We start from the raw sequence: 23,259 nt of genomic DNA, 5'->3' as shown, positions 1-23,259 counted from the left end.
CACGCCGCGAGCCCTGATACATTCAGTCATGTAATGAGCTGTTAAAGGCTCTTTATTCCACCTCCACTCCCTGTCAGGTTAACACCGGTGGCGGCACCGCTAGCTGCAAGCCACCGGCTCGGTGGTCGCCATGTTGAGAGACGTGCGGAGGCAACACACGCTCTGGATCTCTTGACCCTTCCCCTTTAAAACAAAAGGTATTATTGATTGCTGCTATAACATACTTTTAGTCTGTTCTGCTTGATGTTCACTGAAGGGACATTATTGTCAGAGTATCATGCGTTTGAGCTGCTCTTTTCAAAGGCCGAACAATGATTCAGGTTGCAATAAATGAATTTTGATTGCGACACAGGATGTTAGCACTCCCGGAATTGCGACAACCGCGTCAAAGTCAGTTCAAACCCGACCGGCTAGTAGGCCGAATAATATGCAAATTATGCAAACAGGTCAGCGTGAGGGCTGCAGTACCTTAAAATAAGTTTTTGGGAAGGACTTTATACGTTTTTGGTTATGAGCACAGTGAGCCTGCAGAAGACACTCAAAGCCCTCCTCCCCTCCCCAAACAACCACACTGTAAAATATAATTGCTGACCTTACTTAAAAAAAATAGTGAGCTTAACTCATGTCTGCTTACTTTGTTGACCATACTTAAAGAAACTTGGTAAAGAACACTTTCTGGTGAGTTATTAAACTTATCATCTTAAGTAACCTTTACTTAAAAACAACGAGTGAGGAGGACCCATTTGCAAAGCTCGGAGAAACTCGGCAGCGCTCGACTCGAATACGCATACGCATGACCACTGAAGACGTTCTTTGTGAGGCGGAATGACGAAGTGGGAAGTATCTTATCCCTGATTGGGGCCCTTTTTGGTGGTACCTCGTGTCTTTCCAGTCGGGTCCAGTTGCAGCTCTCAAGTCGCCCCATTCAAAACCCAAATGCCTTCAAGAATAAAATAAAAAACTCATATCACACTCAAACGGGTATCTGTACACCTTCACATGTCTGCATGATAGTAGAGGGCTTCTACTAATATCTCCTGTTACAAAACAAAAAACAACAACAGAATTTTCCCTAACATCATCACAGGTGCAGGTGTGACAGCTGAAAACGGTAGGCCGCAAACCTGATCAGCCTCCTGTATTTGAGTTTTGGATGGCGTGAAGCTGCGACTTGACCTTACGGAAACACACCAAAGGATCCTGATCAGGGCTAACAAGCTGTCATTTCTATTTCACTTAGTGTTTGATGCCACTGCATCAACCTGTTGTTCTCAGGCTCTTCTACATTATGTTGTATTTACATTTGTGCTATTATTGTTGTTTCATTCAAATATCATCCTTATATTTAAATACCCCAGTCCTTGTGAGAATCCATATTCTTTATTAGCTTTTGCAACCATTCAGTGAATTATATGATGAATGAATGAATCCAAGCTCTCACTCTGGAGGAGCATCTTCTTTTACTTGATGATCTAATAATATCAGAATGTAGCTTCGTCTTAGTGTCTGTCTCTTCAATGATTCGATTCGTTGATTTTGTGGAGCCCTGTTTTGCTGTGAGGCACAAATATAACCATTGTGTGTTCTACCATAGAAATGCAAAGTGACATTTGATATGTAATTTTGTTTTTTATGCTGATATTGTTGTTGTTAGGACTTTGGTGACCTTCTGGACATGTGTCCCACACCTCCATGGGGATCCTGACAGTGAATGCTGAAGACACTGTGGCCTCTCCTCACTCACTGCACCTGGAGTACAGCTACTGCCATCGTTTTGGACGGAACAGTAGTGATGGGTGACCATGACAATCTTCCACATGCCATGAGCCTACTCTTCGAACTTATTACAATATACAGTAGATTGTGGAGGTCCGTTCATACATTCTGTCATATTCATTGAATGTGTTGTAACTCTGTAATGCTGTTTATCTGTACACATGACACCTATTGCTTCTGTCCATCTGTGCATGGTATGTGACATGCCAGGCTTTTTGTAGTGGAATTTTGCAAATGCCAAAACTGTGTTTATCATAGTCTGTGTTCCAAAACTTAATCTGGCAGCACGTCAAGCATTTTAAGCACGTTGTTTGATCTTAAGAAAATGTGTGAGGACAAAAACTCAAAAATACATTTGTTTTTCTTATAAATAAACGTTGTCTTCCATTATAACTGTTCTCTATCTTTGTTTCAACAGCTTATAGTAGTTGTAGTTCAGCTTACTTGAGAATAATAGTTCAGCTTACTTGAGAATTTTAAGGCAATCGGTTTCCTCATTATTTCCTAGTAATGTGGACACTTGGACTAGTAAAGATAACTCTTTCTTATTAGTACTGCTTACTTAATATAACTTGGATCTATAAGTTATCTGAACGAGACTATTTATTGTCAACATAATTAAAGATTTTAAGTTAACTTTACTCATATCTTTAAGTTGTGTGAATTTACATTTTAAAGTTAAACTAATTAATAATTTTGAGTTAACTATACTAATGTTTACTGCAATTACATGAATTGCCTAAACTCAGTTTTTTTCAGTTTTAAGAACTTAAAATGATTGAGCTACTTTACTTAGAAATGTTGAAGCAACTTATTACATTTTACAGTGCAGTTAGTGGTAGTCACATCGTCTCAATCAGCCTCCTGCTCGGCCATCCGGTTGAATGTTTTTAACCATCCCTCGCTTTTTTCTCAGCATCCTTTCTGTCACTCCCCTTCATTCCTCTAGTGCCTGCCTCTCCATGCCCACTCCCCTCCACCCCACCGGACAGGCGCGGTGTCCTCCTGTTAGAACGCTGCCTGAGACAGGTGGCGGCCACAATCTTAAGCTGCTCAATCTCTGCTGAGAGGCAACCATTCCTCTGTCAGAAACTGGACGATGGGGAAAGAACAGGCGGTTGGATCAAGAGCCACCGACACTCTCTCTCTCTCTCTCTCTCTCTCACGCAGCGTTCTTATGTACGCAAATGCTGTTTTGCGTGATTATGAAGTTGTTTTTCTTGGCGTTTTTCTTGCCGTTTGCAAGGCACCGCATTATCGCCGGCTTCGTTCCTCATAAAACTGTTAAAGATGCAATAAGAAAATAAATAAAAGCAACAAAGCCCAATCTGGATCTGGGTAGGCGCGCTTCAACGAGAGAGCTGTTGTTGAGGGAGCAGCTCTGCGAGGAGCTCAAATTCGACAAGGGTGGTGACATCAGGGGGAAGACGGAGAGAGCACGCGGGGGAGGCTTAAGGGTTATTTGTCGGAGGGAGTGGGGGACCGGTATGTGCATACTTCCCCTGATGCATCTGTTTATTTGCACAGCACATCTAAACAAAAGAGCGAACGGGGAGTCCACCTCAGTCTGACAAAGGTCACATTTCCTAACGCAGGAAAACTGCTTCCTGGCTGGCCGGGGCTATGCCGGAGGGTCTTATCACACCGAGGAACGAGGGCTGATCCCAGAACAGCCGGAGCACAGTGAACACAAGGAGAAAGAAAAGGGGAGAGACAGAGACGCCTCACCTTGCAGTTATGTTAATCCCTACTGTATATTCCTAAATGTATCTTTGTTAGGGCTCCAGAAGCCCCAACACGCACACAAACACACACTCTTGATGGATGTAAAAACAAAACCCTTTTTTTAACCATTCCCCTACTTACAAAGGAACACAAAGAAAAAGCACGGAAGCAAACACCACTCCAGACAAATTGCAGTAAGCAAAGTATAGATGTGAATAAGCCATGGTCAGAGCTCAGAGCGAACTTGTCGAGAGCCTAAACGTTTCACTTCCCCTCGTGGAGAAAAAGAAAGACGTCAAGTTTCCAAGAATAAAGCGGTCTATTAATCTAGCAGTCGATCCGTGCACCTGCTGAGAGAGTGAGAAGGAGGGGGGGTGGGGGGGGGGGGGGGTTATCAACCCCTCGAGTGTTTGAAGTGCTATTTCATCTACAAGAGAGGCGCAGGTGAATATTAAGGGAGGGTTTCTCGAAGCAAGATCTATGCTTAAATAACTTTGAACACAATGCAAAGACAATGCAAATGGCATCCCCTTTTTGGAAAACTTGTTTGGTCTATTCTGGGAGAGTCTGTTCTTATTTCTGTCAGAGCAATAGTCTGAAACTCAAACTTATTCCATTCAAAATGATGAGACCAGCGTTCCTTTATTAAAACAACTGGAACGATAAATCAATTACCAGAATTGTTTCCTCTCCCGACTTATCAGTTAAATGAAAAAGTGTCTCAGGTCTCATAGACAAAAGGATATAATTACCAATTTATATTGAATCGGTAGCCATCATGTTGTGAATTTTGATTGATGATGGTCTTTCATTTGGAAACAATCTAAATATTGTAAAAGGTTCTGCTTGTTATGTTGTTCCTTGACTAAATAGTTATCTCCTATGTTTAGCTTTCAATATTATTGCCATATTTTATGTTATATGGCCAACATATGGACCCATAACGTCTCTGTAGCGTAACATTCTGTGGACTATAAGTTGCGGCTTATTGATTTATTTGATTAGTGTGAAATACCTCTAAGAGGACCCATTTATCCTGGATAGAAAGACGTCCTGATGATTTGTGTCAGAGATCTTTAACCTTGTGGAATCAATTTAGAGCGGTTAATGCTCCCGCCCTCTCGTTCAAGTACCACTAAGTGGGGATTTAAGGATCTCCAGGGGCCCTTCAGGCTTTCTGAACAAAAAATGGTTTTCCAACAAGGTTCAGATCCAATAATCTGATTCAATAGAAAATAATGAAACAATAAAGGGTTAGGGTGCAGTGAATCAAGCCTCTACTCACAGGGACACGGTTCTGTTGGGCAAGAAGCTGGGCGGCAGCGTGTCCATCAGGTCCACGTCGCCACACACCACCTTGACCCTTCGGACGTGCTGCCGGCTCAGCTCCTTGGTCCTCTCCGCAGAGCAGTGACAGCTGTCAACGGTCAGATCCGGGCAGTTCCTGTTGCTCAGGCTCGACTCCCATAGCCCGACGGCGAGGCACAGCAAAGTCAGCACTCTCATGGTGGAGCGAAATTCTTTTTAATTCTATTTAAATAAATAAATAAAAATGTAAATACATAAGAAAACCCTCTTTTCAGGTGATATCCTCCCAGCTGTGGCAAGTCGGGACCATTTCACGTTCGCCCTCCGTCACATCCCGGCTGCAGCCTGTGATCGAGCCGCGGGTCGAATCCCACCTGCTGCGTCCCCCCCGCCACCCCTCCAACCCTCCACCGACAAAAAAAGAAAGAAAAATGTTCAGCTGGAAACTTTCAGCGGTTAAACACCGAGAGGAAAGTTAACCACCGGGTGTGGAGGAGAGCTGCATATTCGCCTCCATGCTCCGAGATAAAAAAAAGTCATTTTCCTGTGGAAGGGATAACGAAAGAGAAACTTCCGACGGCGCGCTTTCGAAGTCCGGATAAACTTTACTGCGACACATCGTTTCCTGAGCGGCGGCGCATGTGAAACATGCGTCTGCGGGTGGTTCTGTCCTAACTGATCATCCGCGGAGCCGGTCTCGCTGCACGCTGGTCAGGGGGTCTCCGCCTTTACGCCCTCCCATCATCCGCTTCTTGCGCCCGGCCACTTGTTGCGCACTGGTGTCCGCCAGAGTCCCTCCCCGCCGCGCCCTGACAGACTCGCGTGTGTTTGTCTAAACGATATCAAAACAAAAGAACACTTTTTATTTTATAATTCCAGTTTTAAGTGACTAATTAGTAACTTAAAGCCACTCTCCCAAAGGGTTCCCCCCTCCCCTCCCCTCCCACCCCACCCCAACACACACACCGCAGTGTCAGGGGTGAAACGCAAACATTTACACCGCGTAATATTAATTTAACTAATTAATTTTAAAAAGTGTTTGCTGTTTGTTTTGCTCCTCATTTACTCGGGGGCAGCTGCGTCTCTGTGGCCTGGACGCAGAGTGAAAATGATCCTGAAAGACGTCTGAATGACGCGCGTCCTTCTCCTGTGATGCTCTCCATTTGTTAACAGTTGTGTCCCGGTTCATTTCCAGTTGCTTGCAGTTCACGCGAATGACGTGAGCTGACGGGGAAGTGAACACGAATGAATCAAAAATATATGTTTTACAGCGTTATGTAAATGTGTCGAGGTCCACAATGCATTGGTAGAGGCGTCAAGACAAGCAGAGCTCTTGCCAAGAAGTCACTTGCATATCAGTCTTCACTCACTGAGTGTACTTGGTAAGAGATTGGAGTGCCATTTTATTTATATATATATATATATATATATATATATATATATATATATATATATATATGGTTGGGTGACGATCTATAACAACTTTATACGTAAACTATAAAAACTGTAAATTATTCAGAAAACGCTATTCATTGATGTAAATAACTTATTTGGTATATTTGTCATATGAAAGTACACCATGATGTCTGCTGGGTAATGTGTAAGTTGCTGGTGTGTGTCTTTTTCATCACGTGACGAGGCAATGTATTGTGACAAATATGCTCTGTAGCAAGAATGACATATTTGATAAGGTATAAGTAATTGGCCGAGGTCATGTTCACCTCCTCCCCCCCATTAATTCTCTCTACTGAACAGCAGGGGGCGACGCTTTTGGCTGCAAAAAAAGTCTGATTGCATGGAAGTCTATGAGAAAATAACTCTACTTCTCCCTTGATTTATTACCTCAGTAAAGATTGTAAACATGACTTTATGGTCTCAATCTCTATAGTTTCAAGTCTTTTTTCAATACAGCACAATGTTTATTTCGTAAAATATGATCCATTCAGAGTCAAATAGGCCATAAAGCAAGGTATGCTTTAGGGCAGACTCAGAGTGATTGACAAGTCGCTGCGGCTACCAGAGCCATCCACATCTTAGCCACAGTCTACGGGTGAAACTCACGTGACACAGATACAGGAAAACTGTCTTTCAGTGCGCAGTCTTCCTTTCTGACCAGCTAGTTTGGGCTGAAAAATGTGCTTGAGAACATGACCATGCCGCCGCCACGCCTTACAACAAAAAAGCAGCAGAAACAAAAGACACAAAAGAAAAGAACACAAAAGTAGAAAAGCTCCCTAAATTAAGATTACTCTATTGTTGTTGGTGTCGCCCCCCGCCCCCCTTGTGTGTGTGTGTGATTCATAACTAGTAACTAGCGTGCAGCGGGGCCTGTCAAAACCGCATGCCACTGGCTGCAGGCATTGAGACACTTTACGAGCAAAGCCAGGACACGCTCGTAAACCTGACGCTCATTTAAATGAAGGCAATAAATAAAGAATATGAGCTGGAAGGTGACCAGGTGGACACGGTCGGGACTCAAGGAGATGAATAACGGCTGGCTTTTTTTATAGCTGGAACCTTAAAATATTTCAACCATGTTTTCTCACGAAAAATCTCTCAATGTTCTTGCAGCGACCGAGTAAAGGGAGGGGGAGAGTCGGGAATCCGTCGCTGACCCAGACGTTAGGGCTCGCGCTTGTTGGAGAGGGGAGATTCCAACAGCCCACTCACTGTATTCGGGGACATCAATCATGTCCAGTGATGGTGGACCTCGCGTATTAAGTGTCTTGCCCCGGGGAGACAGAAGCTGAGACAGCTGGCTGGTTGGGCTCCCCGCGGGGGCCGGGGCGAGGTGCTTTCCCTGTGTGTGTGTGTGTGTGTGTGTGTGTGTGTGTGTGTGTGTGTGTGCGCAAAAAAAATTCCTCCCTCATTATCCACATTGTCTCTGCAACGTGGGCCCGGAGAGCACAAAGGAGGATTTGAAGCAGCTCCCACTGACCCCGCGAGAAGCCCCCCTCCCCAGGCGAACACTCTCTCCCTGCAGGAGCAAACTGTCCACCCACCCCCCTCCCTCCCCTCCGCGGTCATCCGCATACGAAGGCCTTCTTTCCTCTCCTTATTGTGCTCTCATGGCCCCCCCCCCCAGACTTGTCCAACTGTCACTCATGTTTGTTTACACAGATGTATGTTTACATCTACGCCGGCGGACCCCTTCGGGAAGTCGCAGGAAGTCACCCCAGCGTAGCCGAGCGTTACCATCTGAAGGGATGCATCTTTAATGAAGCCCGCGGAAAAGGATTACTAGTTGGAGCAAACAACGTTATTTCAATTCTAAAATACGTTACACGATCGTTAAAACGACTCCAAAGCGGATGGTGTTAAAAAACTAGAAATCGAGACTGGTTAGCGCAGCGGCTAAAGGAATGGAGACAATCACATTGGAGCAACGCAAACAGTGTTCCTCCGCCAGAGCGTGTCCTTGGGTATCCCCCACGTCTCACATTGGCGTTCGCGGCTCTCCATTATTTCTCGGCGACAGAGACAAATAGGCCATGGCTGACAGCAATCACAGTCCTCACTAAATATGTACCTGCTCCACTTGAGGAGGTCGGGCTACGCGGAATAGCAGACTCTCATTATCATTACATGACTTTTGGTATAAAGGCCTGCAGTGTTTTTTTATTACTTCTTCTGGCTTCATGGGCTTGATGTAGCGTGAAGAAAAAGAAAGAAAGAAGGGTGAGGGCTGTTGTTTTGGCTTTTGGCAAACGTGACAGGTGGTTTTTAGTTCTTAATGATGCAGTCATTAATACCGTTGTTATCTGTAGGGGGTGAAGCGGTAAAAGTGGTTCAGTCCGAAGAGAGCCAGTTGACGATAAAGTTGTCCTCACAAAATACAAATAAAAGTTCATGCTATTCTTATTTTCTGGGTTTCACTTTATTTCAGCAGAAGTAAAACTTAAAATGTGCCTTTCTAGAATATTTAAATATTTTGGGATTTCTTCTTTTTAAAGCTTAGTGAATGAAATTGCAAAAACAAACAATGGTCTTATTTTATATTTGTCTAAAAACAATGACATTTAAAGCTGCTCTAATGTCCTTCTTTCCTTACCAATGGATTCGCAGTAATTAATGCACGACCAATTATCACCCAACTCTCATGGCACTTGCGACTTTCAGTCTCCAGATTATTGTACCGATCACATGACACGACTGTCTGTCTTTTTATGGGGTGTGAGTTGTCCATCACACAAGTGATAGGCAACAACTTCCAAAAAGATGTCGGAGTGTGGGAAATCAGGGCTAAAATATTCTACAGTCGTCGTTCAGTCCCACGGCTCTCATCAGCACTAGGCCCTCGTTTGTAGTAAAAATACTCAAATACATAATATGAAAAAACCTCTGTTCACTACCTGCAGCTACAGAGCCTGGTATTTCCCCCAGGAGTCGGTGGAGACCAAAGCAGAGCTAAAAAGAAGAGTGAAAATTGGCCAGGTGGTCACAAACATAACTCCCTCATGGATGCTAAGGTACCTTTGCTTCTGGATGTGTAAATGGCAATGTTTCACTAGAATATTCACCATATCCTCTTTTGAATAAAGCCAATGCTGAAGTGCAGAAAATCTGGAGTTCCTCAAATTGAGATTTTACGTTGGCTCCCAAAGCGGGTCAATCTCCATAGACCGCCCCCATGTTAAGAGGCCCAACCTACGAGCAGAAATGAAAAAAACATGATTACAGCCTGGTACGGAAAGCTGTTTTGGTCTCTATGGCTAATATAGAGATCCCCGTTGATCCCAGGTTCAAGTCCAAATCCATGAGGCTCACAACCCGAGTCAAACATGAGTAATGCCAACAGTTAAACAGCATTGTCACTCACTCCTCCGTTCCCACGCACTGCCATGTGCTCGTGGACGTTTGACGGAATGTGAGCGGGCATCGGACACCTGTGACAAGTATCGCACTGAACACCAACATGAGGCCGTGGCTTTTCGACCAGCTCTGAGCCCGGAGGATGTTGGTCAAGAAAAGTCAAGTCGAATCAAATCAGATTTATAAAAAAAAAAAAAAAAACATCTATAGAGAACAAAGGAAACAGGGAGACCTAGCATGTTACTCCACCAATGTCTCTGCGAGCGATCAGCATCTGATATAACGTTAATTCCAAGCAGAGGGTACCAACGGCGCGGTAAGGCTAATTACACGTTGTGCGACGGACAATCTGGCTTCAATTCCTGGTGTAAAGGGGGGGTTCAGGGTTTAATTTAATTTTATCAATAAACCAAGACCGGCTATAATAAGGTGCCAAGAGGATTCGGTAAACCAGTGCTACTTTTAGACTTGGAATGGAGGACGGTGTGGTGTGAGCTGGCGTGCTTGTGCTCCTACAGGAGCAGGGTGGACCCGCTGACCACCAACCGCCGGGGTATGGCACAAGGACTCCAGTAAAACGTGTATAATGATCTAAACAGGGACGACTGACATTAATCTTCTGAGGCCCCTTCATGAAAGTTATTCGCCTCCACAGCTGGCTTCCACTTTGACCCCCCCCCCCCCCCCCCCCCCCCCCCGACCCCCCCGAGAACATCAGGCGCTGCATCGCAAAAGATGCCAACAATGAGTCTGAGCTCCAGTCGTTTCCCCGCCTCATTTACAACCGGGGCACGCAGCCGCTTTCTTTCCCCACAAAACAGTTTTCGAAGGCAGGCTGCGGACGAGAAGTCGAGTGTATTCATTTGTAATCACAGTTTCCCCCTCAAGTCTCATAAACGCGCTGCACATAAAGTCCTCGCCACGCTTTCACATCTCGACGTGATCGTCTTGAACATTTCATCAGGTCGCTCGTTTGTCATCGTTAGCGTCGCCGGAGGTCACTTCGCCGCCGCCGATGCTCGGCAATGTGTTTGACTCGGCAATGCGTTTGACACAAATAAAAGCTGTTGTGGCTCGTGGGGCAGGGGGCAGGGGGGGGGGGGGGGGGGGGGGGGGGGCTCCAGGGCTATTTACTGTGGCTTTTATTTTGTTGTTCTGACACAGAGCATTGGAGATGGTGGCATACGTTTTCCCTGCTCCGTCTGTGGTGCAGCAGTGAACCCGGCCTTATAAGTATTCTGGTCTCCATCCATAATCCGGCCTGCGTGAGTGGGGACCCAATGAGGAGATGAAGTACCAGGGGAGCGTTTCCTGTCAGAGGAGAAGGGAAGGGCACTGCAAGTCCTAATTTTTTTTTATCATGTTCCCAGTCTGACAATGAGATGTTTTATTTGTGTGTGTGTGTGTGCTTTTTATTAAACAAAACATTGAAAACAATCTGCCAATAGGGCGCACAAAAATTCACACCTCTGAGCTTATCTCACTTCTCTTTTAAAACAAGGAGCAATGTTTCGAAACATATCATGCCGATCCTTTGGAGGTCTTCTTGCGACTTTTTCTTTCTCTTTTTAAAGATTTGACAAAAAACGATTTATTTCTACTGACATATTTTGTTGCAGTGTAAAAAAACATTACGCTGACATTTACTTGACATGTGAGATATTCTTGGATTCTGTCTTACACAGAGCTGGGAAAGGGCAGGATAGATACATGTAGTATACACATATACTGTAGGGAAAGAGAGAAGAGAGACCAAGCAGTCCCACCAGTGTGATCCAGTCATGGGAATTAAGTGGCAATACTGCTGCACCGAACTATATATATAGTACATGAGGTACAAAAACCAAAAAGGGTTCCATATATTGATTTTCCACAGTTTATAGTGCAAACAATGAACAGGAAACGGAAAAGCAGAAACATCTTTCAAGACCGTATATACAGTATATATATATACACAAAACCAGAACCTATTTGGGACGTATTTAAAACAAAGACGTATTGTTTGATTGATTGAATCTAAAAAGATCCCAGAGGGGCGGCTTTGCATGTGAACTCTGACCCCAACGGCTGTAAACTTAAGAATAGCGACAGGCGGCGCTCCCACAGCCTCTCCTATCGTGCCCATTTGTCCCCACATAATTGCTGCTTGTTCCCGGCGGTGAGATAGGTCATCACAGAGTCAGGGCCGGGGGCTCTCCAGCGGCGGGGTATCTCACGCCTGTCGGTGGATCTCTCTTCATCTCTCTGCCTCCACTATTAAAAAGACATGCTTTGCCACGTCCTGGGGACGTCGTTTTCATAGCTGCCGAGCGAAGCCTACGACTGGACACTTTGGTGCGAGTGCAGCGAGGCCTCGGTTCATCGCCGCTCCGCTGTAGCATGTGCCCAGTAAGTGCTTCTTTTTTTAACCACCCTTAATTCACTGTGGATCCACTCATCTTTGACGTGGCCTTCATACAGAAACGTCTCTTTTCTGTTTTCCCACCACCACCACTGCCACCAGAGAGGATGGATAGGAGGAAATCAAGAAAGCATATGTCTCTCGCTCCAGCTAAGCCCTGCCTCACTGAGAGACAGCTCGCCAAGAGAGTGAAACAGCTCTGGGCTTTTTCCGCGATGCATTCTCATTGGATGTTTCACGGTCAGGGTGTGCATGGTGGCTATTTATCTCGCCGCCCGCGCCCCCGCCTGCTTTCGCACGTCCGTGAGCCCCTCAGTCTGCCGACCACACCGAGCCCTGAGCCCAAAACGCTCTGTAATTGGTCTAAACCGCTTATTTGGCTCGTGCGTCTCGGCCTCCACCACAGAATGTTCCGCCGCTGCTCTGCCACAGCAAAGACTGGGAGGATGCAGCGGGCTGTGGGCACAAGGAGGAGGGGTACGTGGCTTGCATCGCCGGGAGAAGAAAAAAAACCTGAGGGTCATGTCGGGAGCGTTCCCAGAATAGCTAAAATAGCATACAGCCCTGAACAGCTGACCTCATTCAATCTAGATGGTTCTTCTCACTAAATTAAGTGAATCACTGACTGATCCTGCAGCTGGGAGACAGATCCAACACGTTCTCACTGCCAACAAGTCAAATGCCGACGCTTGGTCAGTCGCCATGTTTCAAACAGTGACGCTTTATGTACCACAGCCTCAGTTTTGGACGTGTAAGGGACGGCATGTCCGTTTCTGCTTGTTACATGCATACAGTCTCTTTTCAAAATAAACTTCCAACGTAGGTTTACTTTCAGTTTTACTTACTCAACTTAAGTATTGGGTTAGGTTCGGAGCCCATTCTGGTTGGGTGTTGAGAGAGAAAGTGTTTTATGTAACTGGCGTTGGCAAACGTAACATAACAAAACTTCGGTAAACACAGCAAACACACAAACAGCTGTCTCCTGGGAGAAAGTCTGTTTGTTTGACTCATCCAAACCTCCCTCCTGACCGACGTGGACTTTCTTGCTCGTTATACTACATCAGTTGCTCTGAGCCTCTAATAATGATGGGTTTACAAAAGTACCAAAGCAAATACTTTCTCTTCAGTTGAGGCAACAAAGACATTTGGTTAGGTTGAAAGGTTTGAGTTAGAATAAGTATGTTTCTTAGTTAAAATGAGTGTGTTGTTTACGTATCTGTCGTTCTTTAAGTACTGAAGTTCTGTAGAAAAGGTCAAATAAGGCAACACATTATTTCACATGTGACAAATAAAAGAGGTCATCCCACCTCTCGTCCCTTCCTGCATAGACTCTTTCGTTTCTCGATGAGTTGAAAGCCTGAAGCTTGTCTCACAGACTCTAAAGGGTACCTTGGTTAGTCTGTATCGCATGTCGAGGGGCACTGACCAGGCGTCGGTGTTGGATGAGTTGGTTGGCGAAGCAGCAATCATACCTAAATTTCATTAGCTGGAGGAGCAGATCCACTTCCAGCACAGAGGCTAGATGGTGTCTCGGGCGATCCCAGATCACTGAACTAAGCATGCGTTGAGTATTTGGCAGCTGACTAGGAAAAAAACAGATGTGTGTGCAGTTGTGAATAATTAACTTAGTCTACTTTCAGTTCAGGATGGAGATTTACCAAAGTGGATAAATTCAGTTAGAGTTAGGTGTGTTTCTCAACAGCAAAACATTTAGTCTAAACTGTCCTTTGCAGGGAAATGTACACCCATCTGTCTTCATTTAGTAATTTGCAGTTGGTACTGACACTCATCTGGGCTTCATTCTTCACTTAACAGACCATTGACATGTTTTATTGACTGAAATACAACAAGCTTTTTATTGTTCGCGTCAATTAATTCACTTCACTCTGCAAAATATAGGGCAGGGTTTCAGATAAATATATCTCTCAACATGTTTGGACGTTATGGACAAGTGCACTGGTTAAATAGCTACATAGGTTTAGCACATGACTACGCAGGGAATTTATTACCTTTATTACATAACTGTCATGAGGGAATAAAGATGTCAGACCCCCACGTTTTTGGATGTGGTAGCAGAGGGCCTCTGAGCAACAGCAGGATTTTTACGACTGGTGTTTGCTGGAATTATCGAGCATCTCCGCCCTCGCTGAAATGTTCACGTTAATGGCTCACATAGCACTTTTAACTCCACAAGGGAAAATGAGTCCTAATTCAGTTCTGTATTCGGTGAGCCAGAGCATTGATGAAGGACAGAATGCAGAGGGTGCTTCAAAAGATGAGGGCTGAAGTCATTGGACCATAACAGAATCACCTGATGGTGCAGCGCTGACCCTCAAGGGCCGAGAGCTGTTACTAGGCCTACAGAAACTGGGAAATAATTATATTGTAAAAAATAATTCACATTTTTCATTAAATCGTGCAAAAACTAAGAGACAAGACAAAGAAATAAAAAAAATTCTCACATAGAATTTTAGGCAATACATCGTCCTCCCAGTCACGGATGGCTGATAGATACTGTAAAACCATCCCATTGCCGAAGTACCTGATGAATGTTGCCAAATACCATTTATTGTTTCCAACGCTGCTAGCGCTAAACCAGAAGAACTATTACAAAATGATAATGTCTTATGAAATGTAAGTGGAGTCGTGTTAAAAGGCAGCATAAGGTGAATACGTGAACGCGTTGGTCACACATGAACTACTAAAGGATTTTTAACTCAAACTCTGAATACCTCTGATTTTTACAGACTGCCAACTAACACCAGGAACTTTCTTCATAAGTAAGCTGGACAGTGTTTTATATTTACACATCTTGTAGGGAGTTGGCCTACGTTCCTATGGAGAGCAGATTAACCCCGGTTGAAGTCAACTCCCCCCAAAGGGTTTCTCATGTTCACACATACTGTATTCTCCAGGGAGGTCTTGGAACAAGATGGATGAAACCCGAAGCTCAGTGCCGGAGCCCTCGGAGCCCTCGGACCCCCCCGAGGCCGGCTAACCTCTGCTCCGCTGCTCCCTACCCTGCTCGGCCCTCGTGTGTGTGTGTGCGTTTTCTCTTTCCTCACTCTCTCGCTCTCCCCTGATTTCCTGGGCTTATTGAGTCATGATTGCGCGCTGTCGTCCAGTGACAGAGGGTGTCAGTTGGCTGTCAGGCATTCGGGAGGCTCCAGCTGAATCAACAGAAAACCGGCTCATGCAGACAGACGCGCATGCACAGCATCTCGGCGTACAGAGAGCTTAAAAAAAAGATATGGCTACATAAATACACAGAGAGATATTTACTACCTCTTATGGACATCATGAAAAAACATAACCTGAGGCAAACTGCATGTTGTGAATGACTTCAGAAGCTGATGAAATACCCTGGCTGAGCCCAGTCCTCCCTCTGGACCAATACGTCTCAGTGACGTATTGGTCGCAGGAGTTAAAAATATTAGCTCTTTTTCCTGTTCCCTTTTTTCTCTCCCCCTCCATTCCCTTTCACTCCCTCCAGTTCATGACACTGGAAGTGTGCCAAGCAAAATGTTGACCCTGATTCAATGGCGTCACTCGGGGGGCAGGTCCTGCAGGGCCTTGGCTCCGGCAACAAGCAGCTGATTGGCTGTCAAAAGCCTACAGGTAGTGTGCCTTGTTGAACTCGCTGGTGCACGAGGAGAGAACTTTATTTCGATAAATAGACAGAAGTCCGCTTTAAGTTTGGGAAAAGCTTTTTCTGAATTCACTTTTTTAAAATAATTTCCGCCTATCCCGACTGTTCCCTCCACCCCCAAGTCTCAAAGGAGACGGTCCAACAGGATTTATCTTCAAAGGGATTTGACATGTCTAATGTGCCTGCTGGTCTGTCACAAAGGGGTCAAGCCATTCTCAGAACCTCTAGTGGAAGAATAATAATTCAGCATCAAAGATGCAGAATTAGCACACTTGACCCCCTTTCATTCAACAAAATTGACATGGCAAATGTCACTAAACATTCAGAAATGAACAGATATCTTTTCACAGCTGCACCTCAGATGCCAGCAGGCCCCAGCCCAAACTGGCCAGCAGACTGGGAGACTGGTACTGTGTGTGACATCACTTCCTGTCATTGTGTTGAGAACGCTGAGCCGAACAGACGAGAGAGTGGGGACAGTAACATCCCAATCAAGTCTCTGGCTGCCTTCAGACCGGCGAAGACAAACAGCTCTTACAATTAGAGGAAAAACATCAGACTTTTGTCCAGACATATGTCAAAAGAGATAATAGCTAAACAACAGCCAGTTGCTTCTGTCATGCATTGGTAAAGAAGAACAAATGTCACAATGTGACAAACTGCATATATACTGAGTGTTATTAACCTTATTTATCCTCGAATGGCATGTGTTATTAAAATACAAATGAGTTGGAATATTAGTCAATTTATCTTGATCAGATATTTCTGATCCTTAAGTATTGATATTGATATCAGCCTCTAAAATCCAGTATTGGTCATGCTCTAATTAACATTCATAATGTAGCCTGGTGGGGAGTTGCAATCCATACAGAGGTGCTCAATATGATTACAAAGGTTGGCAATAATGTACAAAAAATTATTATAATTTATAACACAGACAATTATGTCTTTTGTACTGTTAATTTTTTCTTGTGAAATACTGCATAGTCCCATCTCACCAGAAATCTCTCTTCGGTTCCAAAAGTAATTCACATGCAACCTGTGGCGAGAGGTCACGAGTAGACACATCATGTCAAAATCTTCTAATTTTGTTTAGGCTTCCTACAACTCTACAGCAGCCTGGACTCTCTGTACTGACTCGTATCGATAAACAAGCGTATACAGTGTCTCAGAGAAGTTTGCTGATTCAAATTAGTTAGAAAAATCAAGTCTCCCTGCAAATCTGAGTCAGTACAGCGCTGATATGCATGAACTCTTGTGCTGAATAACACCAGTCCACAGAAGGGAGTAGCTGCCCAAAAAAGTGTTGGTGTTCCACTGTGTCTGTCTGCTGAAAGTCGGTCAGAGTGTAAATTGTATTTATTCAATTCATTCTGCATCTTATGGGATGGAAAAAGTATGCTTGCCTCAGGCATGCAAGTGCTTTCAGACACCTGTCAGTTCTTTAAAGCAAGGTTGCAGTTGACATTTTTCCAACTCAGTGGCTGTCGGGGTGTTTTATCCCCCATTGGGCTCTCTTGTCTCTCGGGGCTGGGAGGAGATGTACTTCCCTTCTGACTGTGTCACTCCATTGGAGCCTTCGAGGAGTAATTCCAAACCAGGGGTACTGCTGCACTTGATGGATTGTGGTAGTTTGATAGAAAACAAAAAATAAAAATTGCAATTTAAACTATGTGGGAAGGCAGGTATCAGGCAGCCTACCATTAGGACCCAGGCACATAATGAGTGAGGGACGAAAGCTTTGCGTGATTGCTTCAGCACATCAGCCAAGAAATACACATTCCAGTCACCTTCACGTCTTCAACTGGGGAAGCCATGTTGCATGGGTATTATACTTTGCAATTTGAGTCCTTATAGCTTGCTGTGAGTAGGTACATTTGATTTGTGTGGAGTGGTAGTTTATTGATAATTTGTCTACATATTGTGAAAATGTCCTTTTCTTTCACGGATAACTCTACACTGACGGTGCAGTTTAGCTCCACATTGTTTACTTTAGTTGCTTGTTCATTTTGATTGATGTATTAATTGTATAATTTACTCCATCCCTCCTTTTTTGTGATCTACATTTCTATTCTATTTCGTTGGGTTTTCTATTTCATGCATGGTGAATAAAATCTATATTTTTAGTATGTCAGTTTCTGGCTCCAGTTTATTCTGGGTCTTGTGCATTGAGCATCACGGGACCACATACATGTATATATCATTACATTGTGTCAACTGGGCACCAGGTAATGGAATTCCGAGTGCATGAAATCAAGGAATCAGAGAAGCTACAAAGTATCAAATTAAATTAATATCGGATAATGTCGCATAATGTACAAGTAAATAAAAACAGTTGGCGAAAACTGTGAATCTGCACAGAACATTAAGATATGAGTAGATGAGTTGATGGAATCAAGGATTGACTGGACAGGTGAGGTGAATGAGTAGTATAAGGAGGGATCTGGGAGGAGATGAGCTAGGAGATGAGCTAGGAGCAGCTAGCGGCCGAGGGCTCGCTCTTCAACTGGACTTATTCTTCTGAGTGTGTTTTTGTGTGTGTGGCGGGGTGTGTGTGGTGAAGACATGTTTGTGCAACACACACACACACACACACCAACACGCGCATACACACACACACACACACACACACACACACACTGCGCTTCACTGCAAGCTTTGACAATAAAATTATAGCTATCTCAACACCCTCCCATCCCCCACTTCGAAACACCACTGTTTACCGTTCCCCAGATGCCTGCATTCCCGCACGATAAAACATGACGGGTGGGTGGTATTACAGTACTTGAGCTGTAACAGTAAATTATTCAAAAAGGCATTGATCAATACCTTCACATTAATGTGTATGAGCATAAAGAGTACCAGGGAGGAACTTCTGTCTCATCTCAATATGATCCTGTAGATGTTTACTGAGCGGAAACCTGTAGATGTTTACTGAGCGGAAACCTCCGACATTTTATATCTGCCAAAAATAAATATGCTACGTGAGTGTGTGTTCTCTGGATCCTCCTGTGACTGTTAAGTCATATAATTCTGTATCCTCTCGCCTGTGAGTGGGTGAGCGTGTGTGTATGTGTGTGCCTGCGACCATGTTCATATCTCACTTGCTCTTAATTAGAGGAAGCGGTGAGCGTCGCGGCTCCGGGGGGGATTTTATGGCTATATGTAAACATCATATATCATGATTCAGCCCTGTGAAAGGCGAGCAAGCGCACGTCCCCCCGGCCCTCCTCTCCCCGGAGGCTGCCAAGTCTCGCTCAGATCGCTGTCGAGATGGTACGCAGCTCGCTGTGGGAAGTGGTGGCTGATTTGCTTGCTGGGTCAGGACACACACACAGGAGGGGGGTGGGAGAGGTTTGTCGGTATAACATATGCTGAAAATCAAATCAAACAAATGAGTCACATGTTTAATCTTAAAATATGCTAATTTCTTACAGCGGCAGCAGAAGATATAGTGCCAGTCAATACAATCTCAGATCATCGTGACCAAGGAAATACAACTGATCAACATATTACTGTCAAAACAATGATGTCTGAGACTGTGTTGAGACTACGTAGCCTTTATTTCACCACTCTTGTTTTCTTTTTATCTTGACCATGAGGGATAAACCGTTTTTTCGTTTTTTTTCCCATCATCATTCCAGTCCTTTCACTATCAGTCACCGGCACAGACTCTCAAAGCTGTACTTCCGTTTTTTATGGATTATTGTTTTTTTCTTCTTCCTGTTTTTTGCGATACAACAAATGTACAACAGCCGCCACTGTTATTGTGGATGCTGTAACAAGCTTTGACGCTACCTGTATTTATAGAAGCAAAAATCTATTTAGTTTTACGGCATACAGTAAAGCTCCCATTTGTTTCCAGCAATCCCACGATTTCCACTCTAGGCTGTTCATTTCACAGCGAGCGGAGACCCATTCAACCCGCCGTGGCACATGATGGATGTGTTGTGCGTTTGCTATGTATCTGAGGTTGTGCATGCTCTCGTTCGAGAGTGATGGCGAAGATGCAGTATGCATCTGCCGTATCACAAAGTGCTAATTTATCTCACATTACAGAAGAGTTTACTCAGTTTTCCAGCCTACTCTTTCAAGAGGGGAAATTGCTTCTTGTTGTCGGCGAAGTTATCAGTCTTCGCGATGAGCAACCGCTGCTACTGGAAGTATGTAAGGGACAGTCCTTACACCCTCCCACATTGCACCATTGCATTATTAAATGCTTGTGTTCTTTTCATGTGCACGTCTCCCACAAACTACGTTCCCACGCTGCTCTGATCAGTGTGATCTAAGAGCCCAACCTGACATGCCTCGGTGTTGTCAACGCTTGCTCAGCAACGCACCCTCCAAGTGTGAAGGAGAGCCGATGAGCACTTCTCGAGATATTACATTACATTACATTACATGTCATTTAGCTGACGCTTTTATCCAAAGCGACTTACAATAAGTGCATTAAACCATGAGTCCAAACTTAGAACAACAAGAATCAAGCAAGTACAATTTCTTCAATAACGTTAAACTACAGAGTACCATCCGTAAGTGCCATTTAAGTGCTACTAAAGTGCTAAACAACAAAGTGCTATCGGTAAGGGAAATTTAAGTGCTACTAGAGTGCTACTATGGCTCTACCTTCCCTATTCAAGGTATAGTCGAAAAAGATGTGTTTTTAGTTTGCGACGGAAGATGTAGAGACTTTCTGCTGTCCTGATGTCAATGGGAAGCTCGTTCCACCAATGAGGAGCCAGCACAGCAAAGGACATGATATGCGAAGGACACACCTCGTAATCAACGTTGAATATATCGTCACAGTCCATAACTGTTGTTACAATCTAGAAATCGTTTAGATTATTTTCCTTGCCCCACACTGATGCAAAAATACATCGGATTATCTTAATATAGCATTAGTCCAGGGATTAGATCAACCCACACCACAACCATTTCAAGTTTTAAATCAAGTATTTAAGTTAAAATACGGAATCTCCAGTCCAGGGAAATAGTTGCCGTCAAGTACAGTGATTCTATTAATCTGTGTCGAATCGATTAAAGGCCTTTTATTTATTGTTGGTCAAATTCATCTAAAAGGGAGTGGGGAGTGACTTATTTATAGCCTTAATTACATTGAATGTGCTCCAAGTTGGCCATTGGTGAAAAGTGGTGACCCCTCTAACACCCAAACTGTCCAGTCTGCCAAAAACTTGAGTGTTGAGTGTTGAGTGTTGAGTGTTGAGTGTTGAGTGTTTCCTTTGGAATCTTCATATTCATCACAGAATATTCTGGGTTCCAGCAAGCCTTCTAGACACTTTGGAACAGAAGAACGGAACCCAGCAGGCACATAAGGAAAAAGCTCAGTCAGAAATCACTTCAGTGTCATCTGCACAGGAGACACAGAAAGACACATTGCTCTTTGCAACAACAACAACAACAACAACAACTTGACACAACAACATGTCGCTTCCATCTCTGAGAGAGAGAAACCTTCAGTCGACTGGGACCTCCAGTCAAACAGGTGAGAGAGACTAAACACGAAAAGTCCAGATCTTACTGTAAATGTTAAGCTACTTTTTTTGTGATGAAGTTCATGCTAGTTATGGTTAATGTGGTTGAGCCAGCTGGCTTTTGTATAGTGAACTGTAACCTATAGAGGGAGGAGTCTGCAGTATTAAATAGGGACTGATTCATTTGCTCAAACAAATACCAGGAAAGCTGTGAGATTAGATCAGTTTGAGACCCGAAGAAAATACAAATAAGTGCATGGAGCATTTGAGCTGAATGCAGTTGAAGGTCTTGTGTTTGAGCCTGTTTTATCAACAAACAAAAAGAATTACAGCAAGAAACTTGATCTTAACAAAACAATGTACAGTTCTGTGGGAACAATAGACTTGGAGCAATACGTACAATAAAATACTGAAGTATCAGTAATGTACTTTGAGTGCATGGTCGCAGATTCTCATTACATGCTTTTGAATAATGATTTGGAGGATCTTGAAAACCTGTGGATTGTTACTTATCCGATAGTTGGACTATCCTCATACAAAATGTTATTTTACATTTTTCCATGCGTTTCTCTTACGGATGTCCAGCAACACGTGAGATCACCGCGTCAGATTTAATAATTTCTAAATGATATACAAATTATAGTGCATTACCTTTTGTAGTTTTAGGCACAAGCGGTGAATGAGAACGTGCAAAGACGTCGTGGCTGTTAATATCTTCAAGAAGAGGGCCACCGGTTCCCTTGAGCCCGACAGAGAGTTACGTTATTTTTGTCTTTGATTAACTTGATGATGAAAAGGCCTTCTACTAAGAGCATTAACTGCCACGAAGCCGTTGTCTTGTGTTGTCTCCCCAGCTGGCCATGCTGGAAAAGATCCGTGGTCTCGATCCAGAAAACATTGTTAGGTTCTTCGAGGACTTCAAGCACAAGGGACAGACGCATCTCTCTCTTCTAGAAATCAGACCCATCGTGCAACAGGTACCTGAATCCGAGCACCGATACTAACATGTTGCATATCTAATGCTCATCAATGCGTCTCTATTTCTGCTTCCACCTCTGCAGCTGCTCACCGCGCTCGAGTTTTTGAAGACTGCCGGTTTCGTTCATACGAATATCAAACCGCAAAAAATCATGTTGAGGCGTAATGATACAGCCTTTCTCTTACAGGTGGGTTTTTAATTTGTAATGTCTGTCTGTCTGACCTCGTGCCACCATGGTTATCGTTCTAATAATAGATGCTTGTCTCCTGCCCTCTGGTCTCTGAATGTAATTCTGGGCCTTCCTGTCTCAGAAGCAGTAGCCGTGTGGTCTCTGGGTGACATTTTGGCGACCATGTTCCTTGGCTGACTGCCATTCCCTCAGCGGTGCCAGTATTACCAGGTATGTCATCTTCTACGCTTCGGTTGAATACAGCTTTGTGTCGAAAAACCCAAATGGAAACTCAATCTCTTTTTTACATGTACATATATTCTTTATCCAGGTGAGAACTATGGTGGAGACTCTAGCCGGAGGACACACGCACGAGTAGATCCAATGCAAAGTCAATGCACAGACGTGAATGGTCGCGAATGATGCAAATTTTCGCCGGACGGCGCAAATGGGGTGGCACAAAAAATTCGCCAGAGTTGAAATATGTCAACTTTCGCAACGCTTTTGGTGTGAACGCAGCATAAGTGGCGAACCAGGACTCCACAATGCCGGCATAGAGGCTCAACGTACGTTACACTATATTGCACCACACCAAGCTGAGCACATGGTCATTATAACACACAATAATGTCTTATGACATATTTATATTTATATATATTTACGAGTGCATGTCATTATTATTTTATATAATTATAATTATACAGTGCACTTTTAATATGCATAATAGACATTGTTTTATAGAAAGTGTTACTGATTTATGTCTCAAATATATTCTCTGCGGTTTTAGATGGCTGAGGAGTACAAGGCTTCCCGGCACAAAAACACAGAGGCAGCTGAACCTGGTTCAACTGTCTGAATGACTTGGTGATGGTTGGTGGCCCCTTCTTTTCCTGCACGTAGGTAAAAGTGACACTCTGCAGTGCATTCATTTGAACCATGTTTGACCTT

General features: G+C 44.0%; 1 protein-coding gene across 1 annotated transcript in view; it reads right to left on the bottom strand.

Moving 5' to 3' along the window:
- Positions 1 to 5,527, bottom strand: part of LOC117744146 (adhesion G protein-coupled receptor A3) — a 149,244-nt gene extending 143,717 nt beyond the window's left edge. Inside the window, exon 1 of the mRNA XM_034552273.1 lies at positions 4,787 to 5,527. Within this exon, the coding sequence (XP_034408164.1) occupies positions 4,787 to 5,007 (221 nt within the window). The 5' untranslated portion in view covers positions 5,008 to 5,527. The remainder of the gene's footprint in view (positions 1 to 4,786) is intronic.
- Positions 5,528 to 23,259: the final 17,732 nt, after the last annotated feature.

Source organism: Cyclopterus lumpus, chromosome 15 (assembly GCF_009769545.1).
Source record: "Cyclopterus lumpus isolate fCycLum1 chromosome 15, fCycLum1.pri, whole genome shotgun sequence".
Classification (NCBI taxonomy): Eukaryota; Metazoa; Chordata; class Actinopteri; order Perciformes; family Cyclopteridae; genus Cyclopterus; species Cyclopterus lumpus.
This window is presented reverse-complemented; position numbering and strand designations above follow the sequence as displayed.